Source organism: Perca fluviatilis, chromosome 22 (genome assembly GCF_010015445.1).
Source record: "Perca fluviatilis chromosome 22, GENO_Pfluv_1.0, whole genome shotgun sequence".
Taxonomy (NCBI): domain Eukaryota; kingdom Metazoa; phylum Chordata; class Actinopteri; order Perciformes; family Percidae; genus Perca; species Perca fluviatilis.
In genome coordinates, this window is record NC_053133.1 from 8,619,458 (window position 1) to 8,631,513 (window position 12,056).

Genomic DNA, 12,056 nt, shown 5'->3' on the forward strand with positions numbered 1-12,056 from the left:
GGAGGAGAGAGGGGGGCAAGGTGGAGGGTGGGGGTGTGACCATGACCAACTGCCATGCTTCCGCTCATTTGCAAGCCATGATGTCTCTCTCTTTCTCAAGGGCGGGCCAAATTTTCTAGGTGGGCAAAGCAGAGAAAGGGTAGGTAACCTTTCCCCTTATGACGTCATAAAGGGAAGATTCCAGATCGGCCCATCTGAGCTTTCATTTTCTCAAAGCAGAGCAGGATGCCCAGGGCTCGGTTTACACCTATTGTCATTTCTAGCCACTTGGGGGCCATAGGCAGGCTGGGGGAACTCATATTAATGTTAAAAAAACTTCATAAAGTGAAAATTTCATGCCATGGGACCTTTTTAAAAAGACACTTTCACACGTGTGGTGTTTTGTAAATATATTTACAATCTGCTGGTAAATAAACACCTCCAACGATGCAACTAATTTCAACATGATGTTAAATTATTAACCACTACTTTACTTTTGTTGTTACTAATATATTTTAGTGGGTAAAGGTTTGGGTATGTGAACAAATTGTTATAAAATCTATACTACATTAACTCTGCTTGGTCTATTTAATATTTTCTGAACTAAAGACTCAGTCTTACTGGTTTAGAAATTATCTCAATATATCTGATATTCATATTCAGAGACTTGCCATGTAATTGTAAATGAACAAATATTTCAGTGGAGTTTGCCCCAATGAGAGAGTGAGATACTAGTCTAGATAAATAACATTATTTTAAATATGTAATAATTAATGCTCTGCACTTTTTCCTGTGTGTCAGACACAATGGCATCTCCAACCCCTCTGTCCAAGGCCAACACCACCTTCTCTCTGGCTTTGCTCAAAACGTTTGGAGATGACGACAAGACGGCAAACATCTTCTACTCCCCTTTCAGCATCTCTTCAGCCCTGGCTATGGTGATGCTGGGGCGGGGCGGAGGAAACACAGCCACACAGATGTCAGAGGTATAACACACACACACACACACACACACACACACACACACACACACACACACACACACACACACACACACACACACACACACACACAACACACACACTAACTGTCATAAAAGTAACAGATTAACATTGAAGGCTGGTTCAGAGTGATTTTGTGAAGCGCGCCCAAATTACTAATAAAACACCACCACAAACTGTCTGATAAAATGACCATAAAGTTAACCCAGCATCTGTCTTAGAAGACTTGTTAGTTGAGTATCTGAATGGATGCCAGCTGGAAGAATATTTGTAGTCCTCTATAATTAAACTTAAATTATTCCCAATTAGACAATAAATATGAATGACTATTATAATCATTACAATCACAGCGTTTACTCTTACTATGCTCCCATGTACAATGTAAACAGTTGTAGAATGAATTTCTAAATTATCAGGAAGTATAGGATTCCTTTGGGAAACACATTGTCAAACTTAAGTTATGTCTATCTAGTGATTATCAGTAAGATAATTGTAATAGAATAATAAGTGATCTACCAACTTGAGAAAAGTAGGGGTGAAGGGTCGCTTCCCTCCAACAGGCCATCAAGTCCTTGTCAAGTGCTGTCGAGGAAAGCAGTAACTGGCTCTGGATCGCGCGAAGGATCCCAACTGGGCAGCAAGGTAGAGACAGATGGTATACGGTCAGGCATAAGCCCAACTCAGGGAGAAGGATGCCCTTGCCATGCAGAGCCCATCAGGGATATGGAGGGTATGGCACAGAGGGGCGTGTATCTTGGATGCTGGGTACACTGTTGAGCCCTGTGGAGACGTTGTGGCCTTCAATCAACGTAACGTCGATGAAGTAGGGTGCCCACCTGATGACCCCAATGAGATACCTCACCCTCCTTTTCCACACTCCACACCGACTGCTTCTGTCAAGAGTTTCTTACTAAAGAGATTGAAACATCTAGTTCTATTAGCTTTACTTACACTTTTACACCTTGAGGAGAATAAAACCTCTTACACAGTGGCAGTCTGTGCACCAGAAGAAACAACAGCAGGGCCTTGGCAATAACAAATACACTAAGAAAATCAGTTAAAAAAATTCTAAAGAATTGCTAAAGCAAAGCCACACCCAGATGACTGGACTGGTGGAAGTGTGAGAATGTGGGAGGGGCAGGACCTTACTCTAAATCCACCATGTTTCTAAGAGAACAACTCCAGTCATTTGAAATGATAATATTGTGAAAGATTACACAAGAAAAGTGAGCATACTGCGTACTGTAGTTACTCCCCATCATTTTACAACACATAGTCTCATCACTTAACAGGCAATGACGCCCAGTCTAATATACTGTTTATAATAGACTGGTCTGTCAATGCTCAGTGCATCTCTGTAACAGTTGTCTCCTTTGTCCACAGTGCCTGAAAACCAAGGATTATCAGGATGATGTCCATGTTAGCTTTGCCCAACTGCTGAGTGAGCTCAACAAGGCTGCGCTCCGTATGCCCTCAGTGTTGCCAACAGGCTGTACGAGAGCAGTCCTACCAGTTTGTTGAGGTGTGTGTGTGTGTGTGTGTGTGTGTGTGTGTGTGTGTGTGTGTGTGTGTCCGTGTCTGTGTCTTCATGGGGTATGTGTGGTGTGAGAGGCACTCATGGGAATATTTAAGCTCTGTAAGAAGGAATGATGAATGAGGGAGTGGACAGCATTAGCGTGATTGTGAAAATGCTCTTCTTGCTGTAGTGACTTTTAGTTCCACTAACTAAAGTTAAGCAAAGTGTTTAATATGTTTGGGTGATCAGAATCAGTAAATGTGTTGTTGATGGTTCCAGGATTTCTTAGGAAAAACTAAGAAGTACTACAACGCAGAGCTGGAGACTGTTGACTTCTTAGCCGGCTCAGAGGCCGCCAGGCTCGACATCAACAGCTGGGTGCAGAAGCAGACTCAAGGTGGATCATACACACTAACACACATGGAAACATAGCAGCAACCATTTTTCAACACTTTAGACTTGCTTTCAGTTGTGTGACATTGCTTCACTTATGTGTCAATTTTGTTTACCAGATAAAATTAAGGATCTGTTGGCCAAGGGTGACGTGGACAGCCTGAGCAGGCTGGTGCTGGTTAATGCCATGTACTTCAAAAGTGACTGGAACAGGCAGTTTCAGCAGTGTGACACACAGGATGCTGAGTTTCGACTCAACAAGGTAACACTGCTCAAGGAAAACATGTAATTGACTAACACTGATTGACAAAAGTCTTCTAAAGTCAGTGAACATGGGTTTTTATATCAATAATATGGTAGCATAAACCATTCTTCGCCATAGATGCTAATTCTGACTTCTTCATTGAAAGTAGTGAAAAAGTGTGACGGAAAAAAATTCAACATCAATGCTAGGGTTGGGTACCGAACTCTGTACTTTTTTGGGTACCAACCAAATTACGTTGGTTCTAACGTGGACTGATTCATGCTAAATCAAACAGTGAACAGCAACACACATTTTAGCTACCAGATAAATGACCACTTAATAAAATCTATATCAGTGTAAGTGTACGCTATATTTAGATTTTTTCACCACTTTACCTTGCCATGAGAGAGCCCTGTTGAAGTTTATGTAGGGGAAACTGAAGGGGTTCTTCAAAGCCACCAGACTCCTTTGACAATAAAAGTCATTTTACCTACCAGAACATTAGGAGCTGCTCGTCTACCACTGCCTCAATCTCTTGGTTAGTTTTTGTTATTGCATGACTTTGTTGAATCCAAACTAACCCTTTAAAACCCCAAAGTCACACAATTACACAAACAAAGTGATCGAGGCAGCCGTAGACCAACAACTCCCATCTTCTGCGAGGAAAAATTATTAGTGAGTTGGCACCGTGAGGAGGTAATCCTAGCCCAGACTGAATTTCGTTCTGAAAGTCAGTGTGTTGTTTTCAGAATGACACCAAGCCGGTGAAGATGATGTACCAGGAAACATTGTTCCCTTTCTTCAACAACCCTAAAGCCAACTGCAAGGTACTGATGCCATTGATTCATTAATGAATTGTAACCAGGCAACAATCAAACTAATCATTTATAACTTTTTGTTAAACAGGATTAATGACATTTCCATTGAATGTGAATGATTCAAAGGAGAAAGGATGAGAGTTTGGTTATGATCCATTTTACCATACAGTAACTGTGAAACAAACTGCCTAAACGTTTTTTTGCATGTCATCCCATCTTTTTGATACACATAACACAATTGTCACACCACTATATATATATATATATATAAATAAATAAATAAATAAATAAATAAATAAATAAATATAATACACAAAATAACCAAACAGTTGTCAGACCAGTATATATATACATTTGCTGTAATGTTTGAAACCCTCTGTTGAACAGATCCTAGAGATGCCTTACAAAGGGAAGGAGCTCAGCATGCTCATCTTTTTACCCAATGAGATGGAGGACAGTACAACAGGTCTGGAGAAGGTAAGAAACGCACACACACACATATAAAAAAAACAGAGACAGACAAACTAATACTTGATTCTGTGTCCACCCCCAGCTGGAGAAGCAGCTGACCTATGAGAACTTTATGGAGTGGACTCGTCCAGACATGATGGATAATGTTGAGGTCCAGGTGGGGCTGCCTCGGTTCAAGATGGAGGAGTCATATGACATGGAGGAAGTCCTGGTCAGCATGGGCATGGTGGATGCCTTTGACGAAGCAAAGAGTGACTTCTCTGGTAGGACATGTGCCTGGATCATATCAGATATATTCATAATCATTTAAAGAACAGGCAACTGAAACCTGAACTGTCTCCTGTCAGTTTAAAAGAGACAACAAGTTAATACAGAGGTTCTCCCTAATCAATCTACTCTATTCATGTCATAGGATAAGACCTGACGTTATATTTATTTAAAATATTCCGTCTCCTTTTTTGTGTGACAGGCATGTCTTCTGCCAATGACCTGGTAGTGTCAAAAGTCGTCCACAAGGCTTTTGTGGAGGTCAACGAGGAGGGAACTGAGGCTGCTGCTGCCACTGCTGCTATCATGAAGCTGGAGTCTTGCATGATAAGTTGTCCATCCGCCACGTTCATCGCAGACCATCCCTTCCTCTTTTTCATCCGACATAACTCCTCCATGAGCATTCTCTTTGCTGGCCGATACTGCTCCCCTGAGTGAGCAATACATTGTTTAGAGTAGTGTTACTCAACTGGAGGGGGTGTTAGAATACATCTAGTATTGGAACAGTGACCATTTTATTTGGTATAACTTGAAAAATGTTAAGAATTACCACTCTAGAGTTTCCTGAAGCTAATCACAGCCTGAGTTCCCGTCTGTGTTCATCCTTAACATTATGTTCTTGCACTGTTCTTTGTATCTTTTGCCCTTAATCTCAATGTCATCCTTAGGATCTTGTTTACTTTCTGTCTTTGGTAATTATTGGAATTGTAATCAACAAAGTGCAGTTATTTGTTATTGTACCACTATGCATGTCATGAATATATACTATAAAGATATAGTTTATATGAAGGTTTGCACTGGTATTGATTCCAGGTCATTTTTATGTATGCATGCATATGCAATAAAAGTGGGTGCTTCACAAATATTGTTGTCACATTTGTTTTGTTTTTTTTAAACTCACATTTTTATTGACAATTTTGTGTGACAAGAGATCTATCTATCTATCTATCTATCTATCTATCTATCTATCTATCTATCTATCTATCTATCTATCTATCTATCTATCTATCTATCTATTATCTATCTATCTATCTATCTCATTTATTTATCTCCTATTTCTACAGGCTTGTCTTTACTGAGAGCAAGAGCTAAGTTAAAATAAATAAATTCTTTAAAAAAAACAACAACACTTTAAACCCCCAAATCTAGGGGTGACTGTCTAATAGTATTTTAATTAAAAATGTAAGGGGATTAAATGCATTGACCACTGTAAAGAAATAATCCAGACTGGCTGTTTTGTCAGTAAATCCATCCTACTCCAGCACAGTAGGTGGTGCTAATGCATCGCTATGTTGGTGCCTTGAGTAGAAAATAAGAATTTGGAACTGCACTTCTGGATAACTTCCTTGTTGTCATGTCTGCAGTTAATGGGAAAAGCGAATCGCGTATTAACGAAACATGACGACAATAATACCAGAAATCTCTTAACGGCAAGCAGAGATGAGAGCAACGGAAACTCTGGCTAACGTATTCCAGCTTAAAGACGGGAAAACTAGCTAACTTAGCTAGCTCCTAGTGAAGCCTGCTAATCAGGTTTCTCCTGCTTGGTTGGTGATGGAGAGGCTAATAACCAAGCTCACAGAAAAACATGTCCTTTTCACGGCTTCATTCGCTATACGACTGGCCTTGGTCGCTTTTGGAGACTACCAGGACAGGACTATGGTGGTGAAGTACACTGACATTGACTACCATGTGTTCACAGATGCTGCAAAATTCATTACTGAGGTAATAGAAGTCCTATAACTTAGCTATGTGTCATAAGGAGGAAAGTTAAAGTAACCATAGCCAGATAAAGCTAATGTGTTGAAAGGAAAATTCTCAAGTATACTTACATTTTAGATACTACTTAGCAATATGTAATGCTAATATCATGCTACGCTACTTTTATTTTTAGAATTGTTTTTATTATGCAAGTACAACGAAAAACAGAGAGGCAAACAACCTGGTTTCCAGTCCAAGTCCATCCAAGTGTTAACCAGTGTTAAATTATATCCTCTTTACAGTAGGTGAAGAAAATAAATAATTCACAATGCTCATTCCCCTTTTACTTTATCCATACAGTACTCTTTTCTCGATGTTTAGGTAATATTTCATTACATTTTTCCATTTTTCCAACCCTGGGGTATCTGTATTTTTCCAATTTTGTAACAACAACTTCTTATGAACTAATGAGGAAAATATGAATTGCCATCCCATAGGATATTTCATTTTTGTTACATTTTGGAGTAAGCAGGCTTCTGGTGTAAATATAAATTTCTGCTTACAAATGTTGGCGAGCCATCTCTCAATATCAAGCCAGGTTTTCTTTACTTTTTCACAGTACCAAAATGAATGAGTGAGATAGTCACTACTACTGCACTTTAAACAGGTGGTGGGGAAGATGCATCAAACTTATGAATTTTATCCTTACTATAATAGATTCTAGTCATTAATTTATATTGAATCAATCTAAGATTTTCATTGGTTGTGGCTTTATATGTTAGATTTAAGCACTCCTTCCATTTTGTTTTAGCATTGAAGTCCTTTATATCTCTGTCCCAGCTTTCATATATTTTAGTTAACAGATTACAATTGATTACTACATTATTGAGATAATCATAAATAACACTTATACATTTTTTCTTTCCCTTACTTTGTTCCAAGAGGGTCTTTATCTTTTCTGGAACATCATTCACTATATCACAGTTCTCTTGACCCAGTTTTTTAACTGCATATATTTAAATATATCTGAGTCTTTTAGTTTAAATGTATCCTTTAGTGCAGTGGTTCCCAACCTTTTTTCTTTGGCGCCCCCTACTCATGTCTAAGAAAAGCTGAGCCCATTCATTCATAAAATAGTGATGCCGTGGCAGCAGGAAAAACGAGGATACAACAAAATATATAGTTTTCATACAGACTTTTGTATACATTATATATTCTGGTGTATTATAATTTGTTTAACATGCAAATATTTTTTTTTTTACCTCAACCTCAAACCAGATAAAGACTCGCGCCGCCCCTGTGATCTTTGCCGCCCCCCCTGGGGGTGCCCGGACCCCAGGTTGGGAACCACTGCTTTAGTGTTTCAAATGAAGATATATGCTACATGCTATACATGCTAGGCTACTTCTACTACAGTCTTTTAAAACGTCAAACATTCAAGCTAAACTTCAAAAATCAATAGCTGTGTTTCAGAAGCAAATACTTTTTATTCCACTAACTAACTTTTTTTTAATCAACTATATTTACTGGTTGCCTTTCAGAATAAGATTTTACATAGAACACATGTGATACATTGATGTAAAATGATGTATTGTTACAGAATTAACTCCCCAACATTAGGCTATGTGACGCAGTTAAAATGAACTGTAGCCTACCTCCACCAGCTACACCATTAAAGTACTGCTTATTGCATGTCAATGCCATTCTGCATCAAGAGTACTTGTAGTAAGTACACTTTGTTGCTTCTGTGCAGTACTACATCATTTAAATATGGGACACTTTTGCACAGGGGCAGTCCCCGTACAACAGATCAACCTACCGCTACACCCCTCTCCTAGCCTGGCTGCTCACCCCTAACATCTATCTCAGCATGGTGTTTGGCAAGATCCTCTTCATCGTGTGTGATGTGCTGTCAGGACTCCTCATCTATAGAATCCTTCGCATGAGAGGTCTGGGCTCAGAGGTTTTTTTTTTTTCCAAGCTGTTTCTTGTTGACCATAAATGCTTTTATTAGCATGTTTTATTGATAATTGCTGAACATTGTTGCAAATACAGTACAGGCCAAAAGTTTGGACACACCTTCTCATTCAATGTGTTTCTTTATTTTCATGACTATTTACATTGTAGATTCTCACTGAAGGCATCAAAACTATGAATGAACACATATGGAATTATGTACTTAACAAAAAAGTGTGAAATAACTGAAAACATGTCTTATATTTTAGATTCTTCAAAGTAGCCACCCTTTGCTTTTTTTGATAACTCTGCAAACCCTTGGTGTTCTCTCAATGAGCTTCATGAGGTAGTCACCTGAAATGGTTTTACCTTCACAGGTGTGCTTTGTCAGGGTTAATTAGTGGAATTTTTTCCCTTATTAATAAAAAAAGCAAAGGGTGGCTACTTTGAGGAATCTAAAATATAAGACATGTTTTCAGTTATTTCACATTTTTTTGTTAAGTACATAATTCCATATGTGTTCATTCATAGTTTTGATGCCTTCAGTGAGAATCTACAATGTAAATAGTCATGAAAATAAAAAGGAAACACATTTGAATGAGAAGGTGTGTCCAAACTTTTGGCCTGTACTGTATATCATTTTGTCCAGTAATACAACAGTATAGAGCCTTCTTGAAAATGCAGAGTGCATATTACTTGTTTGTTTTTCAGACTGCACGTCGTGTTTGTTCTCTGTGGCTCCTTAACCCGCTGCCAATGGGAGTATCCAGCCGTGGGAATGCTGAGTCAATCCTGGCAGCCCTTGTGCTGGGGACATTACTTTGTATTGAAGGTAAGGGTGTGGACGTTGTGAGTGTGTGTAGCTTTGGAGCTTCAAAAACACATTTGATCTCATAATTATTATAATGATATCGCAAAATGATGTAGATATTGCTAATTTTGTAAGGTAATGTGTACACAGCTCCTGTGCCAATACGTTCTTACCGTTTTTCTTCTAGCCAGGCATGTGATATGGGCAGCCATATTCTATGGTCTGTCAGTTCATATGAAGATCTATCCTGTTACATATGCTCTGCCCATCGCTCTAACCCTGCGCACGTCTGAGACCAGATCCGAGGACAACAAAAACGGGTGGAGGAGGTTCATTGGATTTATGGGAAGCTTTCTCAACCGAGAGCTGTTCCTCTTTGCAAGTGTGGCCGGAGGAGTTTTCTTTATGCTCACAGCCCTCTTCTATTATATGTGAGATGAACACAGAACTTGCACACAAACGCACAGTAAAACGGTTTCCATTTTGGTAACACATTATTCATTAAAACTCCCCCTAAAGTATTCACATGGTACAAAACATGGTTCTTGAAATGTCTGATTTAAGTATTTCTAATATTATTTAATATTAGGGCTGGGCAATATATCAATATTATATTGATATCGTGACATGAGACTAGATATCGTCTTGGATTTTGGATATCGTAATATTGTAAATGGCTTAAATGTGGTCTTTTCCTGGTTTTAAAGGCTGCATTACAGTAAAGTGATGTCATTTTTTTGTGTTACCAGACTGTTCTAGCTGTTCTGTTATTTTTACCTTTACCCACTTAGTCATTATATCCACATTACTGATGATTATTAATCTTAAATCTCATTGTGAAGATATTTTGTTAAAGCACCAATTGTCAACCCTAGAATATCGCCACAATATCGACATTGAGGTATTAGGACAAGAATATCGCGATACCTGAATTTCTCCATATTGCCCAGCCCTACTTAATATTAGCCTCTCCACATCCTTTTATCTGAAGGAATACACTTTCACATAAAATAAATACTTTAATAATCCTCTCCTGTATTACCAGGTATGGATGGGAGTTCCTTCATGAGACCTACTTGTACCATCTGACCAGAAGGGACATCAGACACAACTTCTCTCCATACTTCTATATGCTCTACCTCACCACAGGTATTCACCGCTCCAGCCATTTACAGCCTCCTAGTGTGACAACTTACTGCAGACAGAATACAGACCAGCATAAAGTTAAAAATATATAGTTGAAAGTATGTTTATTATGTATTTTCTTTGTTCCTCTGTGTTAATTGGGAGTGTAAACTTACAGGAGATGATGCAGCTTTCTTAGCCTGGCCAAATGTTTTTGTCTTTTGTTGGTTCAGACAGCAGGTGGAGCCAGTGGCTCGGCCTGGTAGCTTTCTTGCCACAGCTCATCCTGCTGTTGGTAGCATCATGGGCCTTTTACTCTGACCTGGCCTTCTGCTGTTTCCTGCACACCGCAATCTTTGTCTCTTTCAACAAAGTCTGCACTTCACAGGTACATAATCTAAGTTTAGATGATGCATTTCCAGTTTGATATCACAAGTTCATTAGGGTTACCTCTTAGTGTTACTTGTGAAAAAGGAGCTAATTTGTGTATTAGAACTGGTTCCCACCCATCAGAAGTTAATTTGTTTTGTCCTCCAGCGTACCCTCCAGAGACAGGCACTGTGAATATTAATGTAGTTACAATATGTGTATAATATTACATAGCCATAGCTCACACCATTCACAGAGCATTTAATAATGTTTGCCTGTTAACCTTTCATAGTACTTCCTGTGGTATTTGTGTCTACTCCCTCTGGTCATCCCACACCTGAGTCTGTCACTAAAACAGGGAGTGCGACTGCTGATCTTCTGGTTTGTTGGACAGGTAAGTCAATTTATCGCATTATCGGACAAAATCCTCATAACAAACTGTCATTAATTATATTGCCATTAAAATAGTGCATCTTCAGTGGTAGATGCATTGATGCCTTCCAGTCAATGTCTTCCAGTCTTTTGTTCACCTGAATCGATTCTTATATTCACAATATTAAAGCCGAAGTAACTAAAATTCATGTTGGTATGAAGAAACTATTATATTTCCTCTCCACTATCAGGGTATCTGGTTGGGCCCAGCCTACTTCCTGGAGTTTGAAGGCTACAACACCTTCCTGTTGATCTGGCTTGCTGGATTGCTCTTTTTGATTATCAACTCCTCCATCTTGATTCAGATCGTAACTCATTACAAACCAACACAAACTTCACAGAGACTGAAGGTTGAATAACATTCCAGTATTTTGAACTTAAGATGATGGACTATGGATATATGTTAAAAAAAATAAAGTGTGTATTTTGTTAAGTCTCCCCAGTACTTAATTACCTAAATAATTTTAGCCCAGAACAGATTCATACAATGGCATTTCCTGTTTAATTTTCAGTCATTCTTTAACACCATGATGTCAAACAGCTCTGTACCAAAATATTTAACACACCATTCAGAGTTTTTGGTTGGTATTGTCATTTCTTGAGGATGGGAAGCACTTTCTCATTCCAAAGGGGAAAAAATAGACTGATCGTGTATAGCTGGGCCTTTTCTTTAGTTTGTTGGGAAAATACATTAAAGTGTTGCGCTAATTGCTGTGGCAGATCAGTTACATTATGTTGGTAAATCATTGTGAAGAGTTAGGTTTATAAAGTTATATCTTCATATATCCAAAGGATGTATGTGATAATAATATATCGCCTCATAGGTAACATGTATGACATTGATATAGGGGCATATACTGTATGTCATTATTACATTTCCATATGGAATGAGATGTGATTTAAAAAGACTTCCTTGGCTGCAGTGTGCAGTTGTTACCAGTAGGTGGAAGCATTCTCCAGCAGAAGAAAAAGC

At 38.7% G+C, this 12,056-nt stretch overlaps 1 protein-coding gene and 1 pseudogene across 1 annotated transcript; both read left to right on the plus strand.

Annotated features, from left to right (window-relative positions):
• The first annotated feature begins 780 nt into the window (after positions 1 to 780).
• Positions 781 to 5,552, plus strand: LOC120552269 (annotated as a pseudogene).
• Positions 5,553 to 5,987: 435 nt separating this feature from the next.
• On the plus strand, positions 5,988 to 11,516 carry pigm (phosphatidylinositol glycan anchor biosynthesis, class M). The gene is made up of 8 exons (XM_039790922.1): positions 5,988 to 6,414; positions 8,180 to 8,353; positions 9,058 to 9,178; positions 9,345 to 9,588; positions 10,203 to 10,306; positions 10,516 to 10,670; positions 10,944 to 11,045; positions 11,275 to 11,516. The coding sequence occupies exons 1-8, from the start codon at positions 6,244 to 6,246 to the stop codon at positions 11,440 to 11,442; spliced, it is 1,239 nt and encodes a 412-aa protein (XP_039646856.1). The 5' UTR covers positions 5,988 to 6,243; the 3' UTR covers positions 11,443 to 11,516.
• Positions 11,517 to 12,056: the final 540 nt, after the last annotated feature.

Excerpts from the sequence above, each read along its gene's own strand:
- pigm (XM_039790922.1), top strand. The coding sequence starts at position 6,244 with ATGGAGAGGCTAATAACCAAGCTCACAGAAAAACATGTCCTTTTCACG. Across the intron at positions 6,415-8,179 it reads CTGCAAAATTCATTACTGAG|GGGCAGTCCCCGTACAACAG; the intron begins GTAATAGAAGTC and ends ACTTTTGCACAG. Across the intron at positions 11,046-11,274 it reads TCTTCTGGTTTGTTGGACAG|GGTATCTGGTTGGGCCCAGC; the intron begins GTAAGTCAATTT and ends CTCCACTATCAG.